This window comes from Dermacentor silvarum, chromosome 6 (genome assembly GCF_013339745.2).
Source record: "Dermacentor silvarum isolate Dsil-2018 chromosome 6, BIME_Dsil_1.4, whole genome shotgun sequence".
In the NCBI taxonomy this organism is placed as follows: Eukaryota; Metazoa; Arthropoda; class Arachnida; order Ixodida; family Ixodidae; genus Dermacentor; species Dermacentor silvarum.
Genome location: NC_051159.1, coordinates 7,288,348 through 7,302,526, shown reverse-complemented (window position 1 = coordinate 7,302,526; position 14,179 = coordinate 7,288,348). Strand labels below are relative to the sequence as shown.

Sequence of the window (14,179 nt, the reverse complement as noted above, 5' to 3'; positions counted from 1 at the left end):
GTCGACATCGCCATTGGCCAGTGCTATCATTTCCTCGCCGCTGCAGCCCCGCGGTGCAAGTCTCTGAGAAGGCCCTCGCGAGATAGGCACATGGGGGTCCGTATGCACGCCGGAAGAAAAGTAAACAGCAAGCGTTGACGTGAAACATTACACTGCCTGTATGTAACACACCTTTCGTATACAAAGCAAGATGGACGATCACCAGAAGGCATGGAGGAAGGAAACAAAACAGGAGAGGCCCTGACGTCACTTTTTTGAAGCCGGAAGTGCAGCCATGTTGGTGTGCCACCTCTCTTCGCGCCTCCAATCAGGGGTTCTGCAGCTCGCCGAAGCAGATGGGCGCGAACTTTGAACTTGCATCGTTACGAGCCGCCGGTAGTGTGTGCTGCCGACGCGCGTCAAAACAAAGCCTAAAAAACTCCTGTAGCAGTTTTAGTGAAGCAGACGCGCTCCTGTGTTTTTTCGAGGCACGTTGAAGAAGACGACGAAGACCCGCGCCGTGATTGCTTGAGTGTATCTGTTGCTGGTTGACACTCACACTCACAGACCCAAAACCCAACTTTCAAGCTTACACACAACACTCCAAAGTCAGCTTTTCTCGCGAACAAAAGGTGCTGCGGAAAATACACCGGCGGAAAAATCTTATCTCACTTTTCAGAGACCGAGAGCAGCAGCGAATGCTTCAGGAGCGCGGTTGCCATAGCAACGTTGACAGTTGGTGTACCCGTCCCAGTGATCCTTTGCGAAAAACAGCACGTGACTTCCGCCACACCTTCTCCAATACGTTCGTGCTGGCCAGGGCCTCTCCTGGGGTTTCCTTCCTCCATGCCAGAAGGAGACTTAAATGTCAGCATTGATCAATTAAGGACGTTGTTGAGGCTGAACGTTGGTTGGAGCAACGCCCCGACGAAGACGGGCCCCATTGTAGGAACGTCGGCTACAGCATGGCCTCAGAGACATCAGGCGGCGCTCTATCGCCCGATCTCGGAGGCCATGGCTCCAGAGACATTCCTTGTTCGACCATGCTCTGTTCATGACGAATACATGGTTGCGCTAACAGGAAAACCAAGACATAGAAAGAAAAGTAGGAAACGATAGGTCGCGTGCTGACCTATCGCGCTGACCAGCGCCCGACCTATTGTTTCCGACTTTTCTTTCTAAGTCTTCGTTTCGAAGACGCTACGAGACAAGGTCTCGGAACCGCGTTCGCGGCGGGTGCCCAGACCCACTAAAAAGACGCCGGACTCAAATCTGATTGATTTGAAAATAAAGTTTACGTTCTGCTTCTTCGTTTTCCTGTTAGCGCAAGCATGTATTCCTCAGATCTCATCCAACTCGCCCAGCAACAAGTTCTGTTCAGGACGTTTTGGAATGCGTTGCCCGCAACTGCACTCTTTGCTCTTTTTTTTCTCGCCCTCCAGTGCTTTCGGAACATTTTGAATACCCTCTGCAAGTGAATATAGGTATTTCCTATCCATTGTTGGCGGTAAATTGAACCGGCGAAGAAAAAAAAAAAAGCTTGAGAGGAAGCTCGGGTTCTCCTATCAAAATACATGCAAAAAGAGAATTCGTCTTTCTCGGCAACCACTGCACCGAATTTCACTAGGTTTGTTGCATTAAAAACAAAAACTTAACATCTAGTCACTGTTGGTGTCGATTTTTTTATTTGGTCGTCATTTTTTTATTAAATCGGCGAAAATCGCAAATTTTCAGAAAACGAAACTATCACGTTTACAACTCTGTAACTCGGCAACGAAAAATGATATCACAATTCTGTGAATTGCATCTAATAGTACATCTACAGCGGACTAAATATGTTACACATGCATCTAAAAAAATAGTAATATGGAAATACAGCTTTTGCAGAACCGTTGTACACAATGTAACGAATTCACGTAAGATATAAATTGACATATCGAAATTGTCCGCTTTGAATGATCTAATGGATGCCGTTTACAGAACCGCGATATCTGTTCTTGATGAAGAGCTATTAATTTGTCAATTTCGTGCTTCTATCTTTTTTAGAACTTCCGAATTTTTGAAAAAAATATTTTTTAAATTCAGGCCCTTAATTGAAATTCCACTTCGAACAGTCACTAGAATTTAACTTTCTCTCTCAAATGCAACAAATTGCATTAAAATCGGTCCAGGGGTTATCTTGGGAAAGCGTTTCTGCGTTTAAATGTATCCGAAAAAACGGCATCAGAGTTGGCGGCCCGGGCTAAAGCTTCCTCTTAACGCTTCGGGCGAAGCTCAAGCGATGCTGGATATAAAATGGGAGATTGTCAGTTAGAATCGGCATGTCGGAAAACCTAGAATGCATGCGCATGGAAGAATTATTGTACGCGTAATTCAACTTGCACGGAGCTGATCTTTCACTTCAAATCGAGCCTTCTTGCTTGAAAGAAAAAACAGTGCGCGCAAATGTCCAACATGACTCATCCGTTTGGGCACAATAAAAGCCACCGACTTCACATTCTACAGTTTTTACCATGCGGCAGTAGCTGACGGGTGCATGATTGATTGGTCAAACCCCAAAATTCTGGTATGTACGAATTGAGATAATGTAAGAAATTCGTGCGCTGCCATTAAGAAATGCTGATCAACAAGAAACGACGAGATAGGCCGAGAAAGAGAGAGAGAGAGAAAAAAAATATCGCGTTCGTATCAAGTCTTAAAAGGGCACGCGCCATTACGTCATTGTATTTGCGCATATCCAACGAAAAAAAAAAAAAAACCTCACCACGACAATTTCTGAGTCCACGTGTGATGCTGTTTTCCCAGTATTTCGCAATAACGCGATTCGTGCATTTCCAAGAAGCTAACAATGAGTATGATAAAAACACTAGAAAGCAATCGGCCACCGCCTGCTTTCAAGAGATGCAAATGAGCAACCGTATATCAAAACTGCTGAGAATGCTAGCATGTTTGTCACGTCTCGGTTGCACTTGGGGCGTGCCTTGCTTACGCTACAGGCTAATCTTCTTCGCTTGCCCTTTCAAGCAGGGAGAAAAGACATCGCGGGCCCCCACAACTGAGTGTACGCGGCACTGCTCAGATATTGGTAATGATATCGCGGTACGAGTGTACCCGATAGGCAGCGCTCGTCTCGACTGCTTGAGTGGCGCGTGATAAAATGGCTACTGCGCACATTCTAAGCGAATCCTTGCTATAGTAAAATTCTAATAATATCGAACCGCCACTTGGTTGCTTTGTTCGACGCAAAGTGCACAATTCACGAAATTCTGCCGTTCACGTATATACGCTGGAATAATACATAATATGAGCGCAATACAGGTCTTTAAAAAATGAGCGCAGCTTGCACTATCGGTGCAAGGCTGGAGCAAACAGCGGAGCTTGTGATCGACCAAGCTACAGCCAGGGTCGCTATCCCGACAACGCTGGATACTCAAAGCAGAATCTCGCGTTCTTGCTCTCGAAACTCGGGATCTTCGACTCGACGACGCCTCTTCTCGGCTGCAGCTTCGGCACGGTATTCCGGATCGGCTCGCCGCCGACGCGCAGATTCTCGCTTGGCCGGCCTGGCGAAGCGTTGGCATGTCTAGGCGAAGCGAGGCACATGTGGTTGCTAGGCGACGCGAAGTGACGTCATGGCTAGACGGAGCAGGTGCGCGGTCGTAGCAGCTCGGCGCGGTGGAGCGGAGTGGCGGCGAAGCGAGGCGCAGCTGTGCCAAGTGGTTGCTAGGCAACGCGCGGTGACGTCATCGCCAGGCGCAGTTTCTGGTCTACGCTATACGGGCCGACATCCAGCTTAAACAGCTCTGCTGTTAAAAATAAAAATAAAGTGGCAGCTTCGTCTGAAAGCTGAAGCACTGACAGCGATAGCAAAGTTTAGACTTTTACACGAATTAAGGCTCTTGCTTGTTTGGACAATATCGATTGCGGTAAACATTCGCTTGCTAACTAACCACGCGCGGTGTCACGCGCCCAAAAGGACACACGTGAGACACATGACTGCCAGCGCTCGCGGTCACAACGCAGACGTGTTAAGGAGCAGTGAGAGCGCGCGTGCTTTATCGAATGCGAACGTTCCATGCTCCCGCTCGGATCACTTCACCTGCAACATTGGGCACGCGGGAAGACCGCGCATTCTAGTACACTCTACCGCGCATCATGCTACCAGCTTTATCGGCTCTCCCTGGCTTGTTCGACCTCTCACCCGCTGACGATCACGTGACCACACGGGGCGTTATAGCCGAGTGGGCTGCGCAGCCACCATAGCGAGGGCGCTTCGACTGTCTGCCATAATTGCTATCCAATAATATGACTTGCATGCAAAGCTTGAACTAGTATGACCTGCGGCAGTTTTTAAATCTCGCCCGCCACTAACGCGCAAGCCTTGTTGTGGCGGAGCCGAACGCATGCCTTTGCTAGCCGTTGCAGGCAAAATGAAAGCGGCGCGCCGCGCTGCTCGAGTGTATACAGTGACTTGGATGGACACAAAATTAGGGAGCGGAGCGAAAGAGATATCTCTGCAATCGCGCACTGTACGGGCGCATCATGCCGCGCTTGCGAGAAAGGTCGGGTAATTAAATTAATTAATGGATTTTGACGTGCCAACACTGCACTGTGGGGCTAACAAGGGAAGCCGTAAAGCGCGCGGGCTTGGCATTAATGTTTAACACGGTGGTTGAGTTTTACATGCTCTCAACTATCTTGTACGGTGTGGCACCATTGGCGACGCCACTGGTTCTTCGCCTCCTCGAGCCGCGCCTGTCGAGTCCGCGGAAAATCACGCTGGCGACGCCAGCGGCGTCAGAGCGGCGTTCTTCGAGGCCTTGAGCGTGAATCAAGGTGGCGCGCGTCAGCCGTGCATCTGTCTTCCTTCGCGGAAGCCACCGAGCCTGACAGCAACGGAGCGAGAGCGTCACGGGATGGGAATAAATCGAGCAGCGGCATTCTTCGCGGAGTCATAACGGCGTTCTCGCCCTCTGTGCCATGGGCCGCAGCTCTTTGATTTCAGTCACGAGTCGTGCAGATTGAGCTGTTTGTCCATGGAGCGAGTGGTGATGCATGTCTTCTCGAGCTGAACCGCACGCATCTGCGAAACGGAAAGGAAACCCGCATGCAGCATCAGCTGCGACCTGCCATTTAGGTCTCGCCTAACAATGTAGTTCCACCGAATTGAGATTCCTATACAAAATGTCGTGCTGCAAACGCGAAAATCTGAAGGCGTCTGCACGTTTGTTAATATTATAGACACCTTCGCGGTTCGTAAAGCAGCCGTTCTGGAAGGCTTAGACCGGCTTTGCCCTTAAAAAAAAAAAAAAAAAAAAAATGGCCCGCTTGTATAAGCCGACGAGTATAGGTCTCGCTACTATAGTGGACTTACATACATTGCCGGGTCGAGTGTCAATTTCTTATGAAATAACTCAGAAAGAAACTCGAGCCGTAATTTTTTTCGACGCAATTCAAGTGTAGGAGTAACTATAAGACCTTATTAGTTCAGTTGGAGAGTCGAATGTCGAAAATTTGTTGTAAACAAATCGGATAGCCTGTTTTTGGATTCGTTCAACTTTCTGTTACATTGAGTGTAGGGATCCCGGATAATACAGGCGTACTCAAGCTTCGGTCGAATTAAGTAGTAATAAGCGAGTAGATGATGGGGCGTGCTTAAGCTTGTATTTCAGAAAGCAGTTTACGTAAAGCAGAGAAAGATGGCAATGATGGGTACATGGTATACATGGATTTGCCTAAACTTCGTCCTTCTTTCTTTAAGTGGCTTCGTGACCTTGCGAAGCGGTCATTTTTAAGAAGGTACTGCGTTAAAACTACGAGTGCACGTAAAAAAAAATTCACCTGTCATCATAATGCAGCTGCCCACAATTACGTCATGCTGCGGCGTTGACTTCAATTTTTCGACGATAAGATAACGCGATATATCATGCTCTTCATTCTTAAAACTCCTTGCTCGTTCGCACTCCAATTTCACACGAACTTCGCGGTTAGCAGTGAGTTTTGCATAATGTCATCTTTCGATTGAACAATTGCTTTTTTTTTTCGGTTCAAAATAAATCATGAGTGCACGTAGTTTGCGGCGATGTGCAACTGTCGAACGGCCTGCGCGAGTTTTTTATTATATACCCCCGGCTGCAAATATACGGTATATGTTGGCTATATAGTTACACTGGATGGGTACTTTAAATCAGCGCGGAAAACGACGGCGATCACGGTTTTATATTATAACGTCGTCACAAATTTATTGTGAAGTAACTAATGTGCAGTTGTGTGGTGTGTTCTAGACACATCAAGCTAAGTGCAATGAGAATTAAGCCATGTTAGTATTGTACGCACATTCTCCCGACAACAGATGTTGATCACACAATACTTTCCATTTTAGAACTGTTGTTGTTAGATATTGAACTGTTATTGTTCAGGCATTATTGTGTTATGTTCTGTATCTCTTGCCTTTCCTGCTTGGGAATTTCATGCTTGCAATGTTCAGTAAATAAAGATAAAAATATGGATATTCAAATCGCTTACTTTTTATCCTGCACAGGCGCCCGTGTAAGATGACAATAAGAGCAAGCGTAACACCAGTGTCGAGAGCTGGGCGATTCGGTGTGTAACGGAATGGTGACATCCACAGCGGTTAACGCACCCACGGTCGCTCTGTCAAAGCATGCAAGGTATTGTTTATTTTTGAACGAGCGGCCTGACACGACGTACACAAAGCAAGCAAAAAGCGACAGCTTTGGCCCGTCGTGTTCTTGTAGGTTGTGTTGAATGCTGTATGTCATCGTTCACTTAGGCGCGAGTATAGAATAAATGATTTATTCAGTACTGAGTAAGTGTTCGATGCCGAATGCCTACCGCTTCCATTCGATGAGGCTACCAGCTTGCATAGCTTCCCCGGCCCGGCCATTTTAATTGCGCAGTGCTAGCAGTGAATGCTGGAGTTTTTTAATGTTTCAACCGATTTGTCAGAAATGAGTTCTGCACGCTCTTTCTGGTGGTTTTCGGTACTGACAGCAAGCGCTGAGATGTCGCAATGCCTGCGGCAGTCTCTTGATATCTGGCGTTCTCGTGTGTGCGCAGGTACACGCGAAACCTGGTCGACGAAGGCAACGGCAAGTTCAACCTGATGATCCTTTGCTGGTCCGAGGGACAAGGTAGCAGCATCCACGACCACGCCGACTCGCACTGCTTCATGAAGGTGACACCGCTGCATCTACGTGCTATAACATTCCGCGACAGTTGCATTCAGTCGCATCACTGTACGGCCGATAAAGCGAAGCAGTAGCGTCGGTTAAACGTCTATATCAACGCGCTTAAAACAGCAGGCATACTGTTATTTGCGAAGAGCAGATATCTCTGGGCGCTAAAAGAAAAGAATGTAAATTAAGGGCTGTGGCGGCGTTTTAAAATTCTCGTGCCATATTTTACGTCACAGATGGTTGTGGTAAGGTAGGGCCGAAGCTATATACTTAATTGTTTTTGTTTCGATAGCAATTATATGGACACGCCAAGCGCATTTCAGCCTTCACCGTGGTCGTGGACGTAGCAGTGAGGTTCCGTATACAAAGTCCAAACACGGTAACACTGTCGCCGCGTGCCGTCCGCTGTACGTGCGAGTGAAAGCTTGCAAGGGTCAGTCGACAGCGCGAGGGAGAAAGGCGGGGCGGGCGAGAAAGGGGGAGGGGGGGGTGCGGTCTACTCCGGTGGCGGCTGCTTGAAAGCGATCTGCGACGTGGACAAAGTGCGCGCCCGCGCGTGCCTCATCGTCAAAGCGATCTGTTATGTGGAAAAAGTGCAACTAGCGCCGGTAGCTTCGTATGCGCTGTCCTTTCGACGTTTAGTTTTTGACAGCAAGTTTCCGCGGTCATCGAGCGAGATGTGTTCATGTTTACCAGTGCACGTGTGATACCGTGCTTGTTAATTTAGTAAGTAAGGGAATGTTTGCAAGTTTATACGACCGATAAAACTACTATCCTTAGTTCGTATACTTGTATATTAATTTGCTATCGCAATCGACACTTCGCCTTCCGGGCGAAAATGCGAAATTTTTTTTATTGCGAAGCATTTTTCCGAGTTAATCCGGTTTTTGCCGTATATATGGTGTATGGCCTCTTTCACGAAGCAACCAGTAAAAATAAATTACAACCGCAATTTGGGCAGTCATCGTGAATGACTTCTGCCCGAATTAAATTAAAACCTTTGTACCCCAAAGGAACGTACGTAGAACAAAAATACTCATCCATGACATCAATGCGCCTCTTGAGAAGCTAGTTTACATCAAAGGCCCGGCACTCCTGCTCTATATTTTAGGTCACACTTTAATAGTACGATGGTAAAAAGCCAAGAAACAATAACACGAAAGACAGCATAGGGGAAAACAGCCCCTGGTTGCATTACAGAAATGATAAATGGAAATAAAAGTGGACGAAAAAAAATTGTCGCAGTAAATTTCACCCGGAAGGTGAAGCATCAATCGCGATAGCAAATTAGTAGAGAGCTATACGGAGTAAGGATAGTATTTTTTTATCAGCTGTATAAACTTGGACATGCAGCAGCACCAGCAACGCGCAGAACTGTTGTCGACGCCGTCGGCGTTTTGCTCGCGTTCGCACCGAACGCGCGCGGCGTTTTTATATAAATACGCATTTGGTGCCGCAGCTAAACGTCGCCTCCCCTCCCCTCCCTCCCCTACCTCCCGTCCTCCCACAGCCTTTCGCGCGACGGAAAAAGTCGCGTTTGCTCTCTATATTGGAAAAGAGGAAAGAGACGCTTAATTCTGCAGCCCTTCAGAGAACACGGCGCAGAACGCGCGTTTGCTCTCCGCCGTGCGTTCGCTCCCCGTGATAGCGCGCGTCCCTCGCGCTCTTTCACTCGCACATAAAGCATACGGCGCGCGGCGAGGATTTCATCGCCGTACGGAACCTCACGGCGACATCGACGCCGACGGCGGAAATCTGCTTTGAGTGTCCATATAAATAAAAACGGGGCCTAAGTGGGACACGAACCCACGTCTTCGCATTACGCGTGCGATGCTTTTACCAGTTGAGCTACTGCGGCGCCGTTTTCCCATCCACTAACCCTCCCAGGGTTAGTTTCGTAGACGGACATATCATCCCACCCATCATGCACACAACTTCCATACTCCAAGGATGTTTAACAAGCAAACCGCATACATAAACCCGTACATGAAAATATGTGCGCACTGGTGGGAGAAACAGTAGGTAATGGTAAATGGGAAGGCTGCAGCCGAGTGAAAGGCTTGACAAGATATTGCAGGTTATTGCACCACATCAAATCAAACTCTGAAAATGTAGGCAGCACAATGAAATGAACAAATTAGAAAGTGGAGGATTATGGCACCGGCAATAAACGAAATGTAACCCATCTTTATCCTTCTGGCTGCAGCAGATATTATCCGAAGGAAAGAGAAAAAGTTGTCGCAGTTTCACCTAAAAGGCGAAGCATCAATTGCGATAGCAAATTTGTAGAGAGCTATACAGAGTAATGATATTAGCTTTATCAGCTGTATAAACTTGGACATGCAGCAGCACCGGCAACACGCAGAACTGTTGTCGACGCCGTCGGCGTTTTGCACGCGTTCGCTCAAAATGCGTGCGGCGTTGGTGACTGTTGCCGGAGCCTCTGATATAAATAGGCACTGCGTGCCGCAGCTAAACGTCGCCTCCCTTCCCTCTCCCTCCCCCACGGCCTCTCGCTCGTCGGAAGAAGGCGCGTTTGCTCTACATACATGGTGATTGTGAAGGAGAACAGAGACGCCTACTTCTGCAGCCCTTAAGAGGGCACGGCGCAGAACGCGCGTTTGTTCTCCGCCGTGCGTTCACTCCCCGTGAAAGCGCGCGCCCCTCGCGCCCTTTCACTCGCACATACAGCGTTCGGCGGCGCGCGGCGATTGGCGCTGAGCCGTGCTCCCTCAAGGGCTGCAGAAGATAGCGCCAACCTTTCCCTTTCCCTCAAGAACCACTTACCACCGCGCGGCGACGATTTCGTGGCGCTGAGCCGTGCTCCCTCAAGGGCTGCAGAAGATAGCGCCAACCTTTCCCTTTCCCTCAAGAACCACTTACCGACGATTTCATCTCCATTGACGTTTTGGCGCTGAGCCGTGCTCCCTCAAGGGCTGCAGAAGATAGCGCCAACCTTTCCCTTTCCCTCAAGAACCACTTATCTATATCTCTCCATTGACGTCATACGGAACCTCACGGCGACGGCGACGGCGACAGCGACGGCGACGGCGACGCCGACGGCAGAAATCTGCTTTTGAGTGTCCATATAATTGCTATCGCAATAAAACAGAAAAAAAAACAGCATCTAATAGCTCAGAAACACACAGGGTGTTTCAGCGAACACTTTCAAAAATTCTGAAAGGTTGCCTGTGGCAGATAGCACAATTCTAGTTCATGAGCTGGTGTACTCGAAGAGGCGGACATTACTTGCACAAGAAATTGAAATGCATAATGGAATAATTAAGAGAAATTCACTAATTAAATATTTAACTAATTACCTGATGGCCAATATTGCAATTTACAAATTGTAGCCGCGGAGTTCGCAAGGCGGATCCACTTGGAACGAATTCTCGGGATGACAACAGTTTCGGGATAATTATTCCCGAACTTTGCGGAGAAATGCATTGGCGTTCCAGATATATGTTCTTAACAAAACGTCGCTTTACGCATTGAAGCACAAAATTACCTGGAACGCCAATGCATTTCTCTGCAAAGTTCGGGAACTAATATCTCGAAACTGGTGTCATCCTGAGAATTAATTCTAAGTGGATCCGCCTTGCGAACTCCACGGCTACAATTTGTAAATTGCAATACGGGCCGTCAGGTAATTAGTTAATACTTTATTAGTGAATTTTTGTTAATTAGTCGATTATGCATTTCAATTTTTTGTGCAAGTAATGTCCGCCTCTTCGAGTAGACCACATCATTAACTAGAATTGGGCTATCTGCCACAGGCAACCTTTAAGAATTTTTGAAAGTGTTCGCTGAAACAGCCTGTATATTTTTGTTCACTATTGTGTATACATGTATATCTAACAAATATTATCACTCGGCGCAGGACGCGCCTGCATGTATGGGAAGTTGAGAATTGCTGGGCTAAATGGTGCGGCATTTGTGCGAAGGGGAGAGCGCTCAAGTTCCGCTCCCCTTCGCACGAACAACCGAGAGCGCGAGTTTGACGGCGCACATCTCGAAACCGGTGTCATCCCGAACACCGGTTCATATAGAGCACCGAGGTATGCACGCGTCTCTCACTCGCCGCCTCCTCCTCCATCCTGGCAGGTTCTGGCCGGTACGCTGAAGGAGGTTCGCTTCGACTGGCCGCAGACCAAGGACGGCGTGGAGGCGCCCATGACCAAGAAGGGCGACACGGAGCTGCAGCTGAACAGCGTCGCCTACATCAACGGTATAAATACCCGTCAGTCATGTGTGAGCCCCGCCCCCTCCCTTCCCCGGTGAAAAATATTTCTGGCTACCCCACTGGTCTGTGTAGCATTTTTTCAAGTGCTAAGGAGTTGGCGAGTCAGTAATATAGTGCGGGCATGGACCTGCCAGATGCAGATTTCTTGGAGGTGTGCACCGAAGAGCAATACTAAATCAGTTTGATAGATCAAGTATTTTTAAAGCTTTATTTGCATTCACTTGGCGGAAAACGATTGATTGCTAGAGGACAGAACGAAGGCGAAACTTTTTAAATATCGCGCCTAAACGTCAGCGCCGCTACGTCACAGTTACGTCACAAATGTCGCAATAATTTTCTCGCGCCTGAGCCGTTTTACCGCAGGAAAAGTTCTCCAAGCTTGCTAGGTTGAGTGTTTCGCTACTTTGGATTAAAATGTCCTTATTTACCGATACACCATTAATTAGACCTGAGCGTAGAGAGCAAAAATGCACGACCTCACGGCTAACTGTTGCGGGAAAAGGCCCTTTTTAAAACCGCAAACCGGCTTCATTTTTGTTTCGCTGAATTTGATGCTTCAAAATTGTGATTTAGGCGCTGGAAACTTAACGCAAAGCCCATGCCTGCCCAATAGTTCTGCACGCCCCATATTCGTTGCATCTATGATCTCACATGATCCGGTATGAAAACCTATATGTTCCCATATAACCAGACATGATGATATAGGATTGTGGTACGGGGCGCGTTGGTCTCTTCCAATAGGGACGGTAGTAGTGTTCTTGATGTACTGCAGGAATTTTTCTGTTTTGTATAGCACATCAAGCGAGTTACTATAGTACTTTCTGGATCTAAATTCAGTTCGCTCGAAACAGCGGTGAACGAAAGACCGCTTTCTGTGGCCTCATATTTCCTGTTACGGTCGTTGCACTGGCGTTTCTGCCACAGCTGTGCAAGCGTGTCACTCGTAGAACGTCGAAGAGCGCGGCGAACGGCAACGAGTACAGCCTCGTCCTCTTTCCTGCAACTCGCTCTCTTTCTTCACAGGGCGTGGATGCGAGTTGAACTTGCAAATGCGCGCTAAGGGAGCGGACGAGGAACACGTATACAACAAACGCGGGGCTGACTGCATACTTGCAACTGACGCTCGTCCAAATATTACCGGAATACCGCCACGTGGCTGTGACGGCACGCAGCCAGGCATTGCACGAAATAAACTTGGGATAGTCTATTGGGCGAGCTTGTGCCGTCTCGAAGGTACACGAGTGTTCCTGCAAGGTGAAAAGACTGGCGCTCGAGTAGGAGGAGGAGGAGGACACGGGGCGAACGCTGGACTCAGTTTTAATTCGATCGAAAATATGATCAGTCGCTGCCGCGCATGCGCAAGAAGAAATAATGAGATAAAATAAACGGCAATGAACACGTGCTCAGCGTGGTATCTTCAGTGCATTGTTTAAAATTATTTATCTTTTTCTCTTTATTGCTTCCATGTAGTCAAAGCGCATGTGCGACGTGCAAAGTTTCTTTACCCGACGATAACAATGGTTGTAAGCGTCCCTTTGCAAGTGTCCACGGCATTCACTATGCACCAACTCGCCCAGCAAACACACTACTTGGGCCCTGTTCACTAAAGCTTGACCTACCGTTCCTTTCTGCCAGACTTCGTATTTCCCACTTATGCCTGTTTCATAAAATATATTACACTAATGATGACCTGCACATGGCACTTTTTCAAGCTACTTGTCATCCCGCCTTGATCATCGTATAAAAGTTAGGGTACCGAAGTGCATGAGCAACACATACTTCGAAGCCTTCATTCAGAAAACAAGCCAAGACTGTAATCGCCTTCACGCCTCCATCGTCACCATCACGCATCAAGTCGGCTCTCTGTGACCATGTGGTTCCTCATTAGCCTTTTTTTATTGCGATAGCAATTATATGGACACTCAAAAGCAGATTTCTGCCGTCGGCGTCGCCGTCGCCGTCGGCGTCGCCGTCGCCGTCGCCGTGAGGTTCCGTATGACGTCATTTGGAGATGAAATCGTCGCCGCGCGCCGAACGCTGTATGTGCGAGTGAAAGGGCGCGAGGGGCGCGTCTTTCACGGGGAGTGAACGCACGGCGGAGAACAAACGCGCGTTCTGCGCCGTGCTCGCTTAAGGGCTGCAGAAGTAGGCGTCTCTTTTCTCCTTTACAATCACCATATATGTAGAGCAAACGCGCCTTCTTCGGACGCGCGAGAGGCCGTGGGGGAGGGGGAGGGAAGGGAGGCGACGTTTAGCTGCGGCACCAGGTGCCTATTTATATCAGAGGCTCCAGCAACAGTCACCAACGCCGCACGCATTTTGAGCTAACGCGGGCAAAACGCCGATGGCGTCGACAACAGTTCTGCGTGTTGTTGCTACCAAAGCCGCTCACCTTACTTCGTATGACATTGCTGTGTTGCTATCGCATTCATTGCTTCGCCCTTAGGGCGAAACTGTGACATTTTTTTTTTCTTTGTTGCCACTATTCTCTCTAATGTCTGTACGGCCCTGAGAGTACATAAATGAAATGAAAGAACTGCTCTAGTGGCGGCAACAGCTAGTGCATGTAGTAAGGCATAGGCTCCGAGATAAGGCAGCAAGCAATCTCTGAGAGACAGCGCGCGCCGCCTGATCTCGGAGGCCATGTATCGGGGGTCGTCGAATGTATTGACCCTTTTCGCGGAGCAGTTTGCTTTAGAGAAACGAGATGGCGCTCACGGTGGCGCGCCATACCTCTCCTCAGCGACCGCGCACGAAT

At 48.3% G+C, this 14,179-nt stretch overlaps 2 protein-coding genes across 3 annotated transcripts in view; both read left to right on the top strand.

Annotated features, from left to right (window-relative positions):
* Nucleotides 1-14,179, top strand: part of LOC119455269 (cysteine dioxygenase type 1) — a 289,109-nt gene that overhangs the window by 256,630 nt on the left and 18,300 nt on the right. The gene's annotated exons all lie outside the window — the stretch shown is intronic.
* Nucleotides 1-14,179, top strand: part of LOC119455267 (cysteine dioxygenase type 1) — a 106,939-nt gene that overhangs the window by 74,460 nt on the left and 18,300 nt on the right. The window contains exons 2-3 of the mRNA XM_037716670.2: nucleotides 7,060-7,177; nucleotides 11,283-11,406. Coding sequence (XP_037572598.1) covers nucleotides 7,060-7,177; nucleotides 11,283-11,406 — 242 coding nt within the window. The remainder of the gene's footprint in view (nucleotides 1-7,059; nucleotides 7,178-11,282; nucleotides 11,407-14,179) is intronic.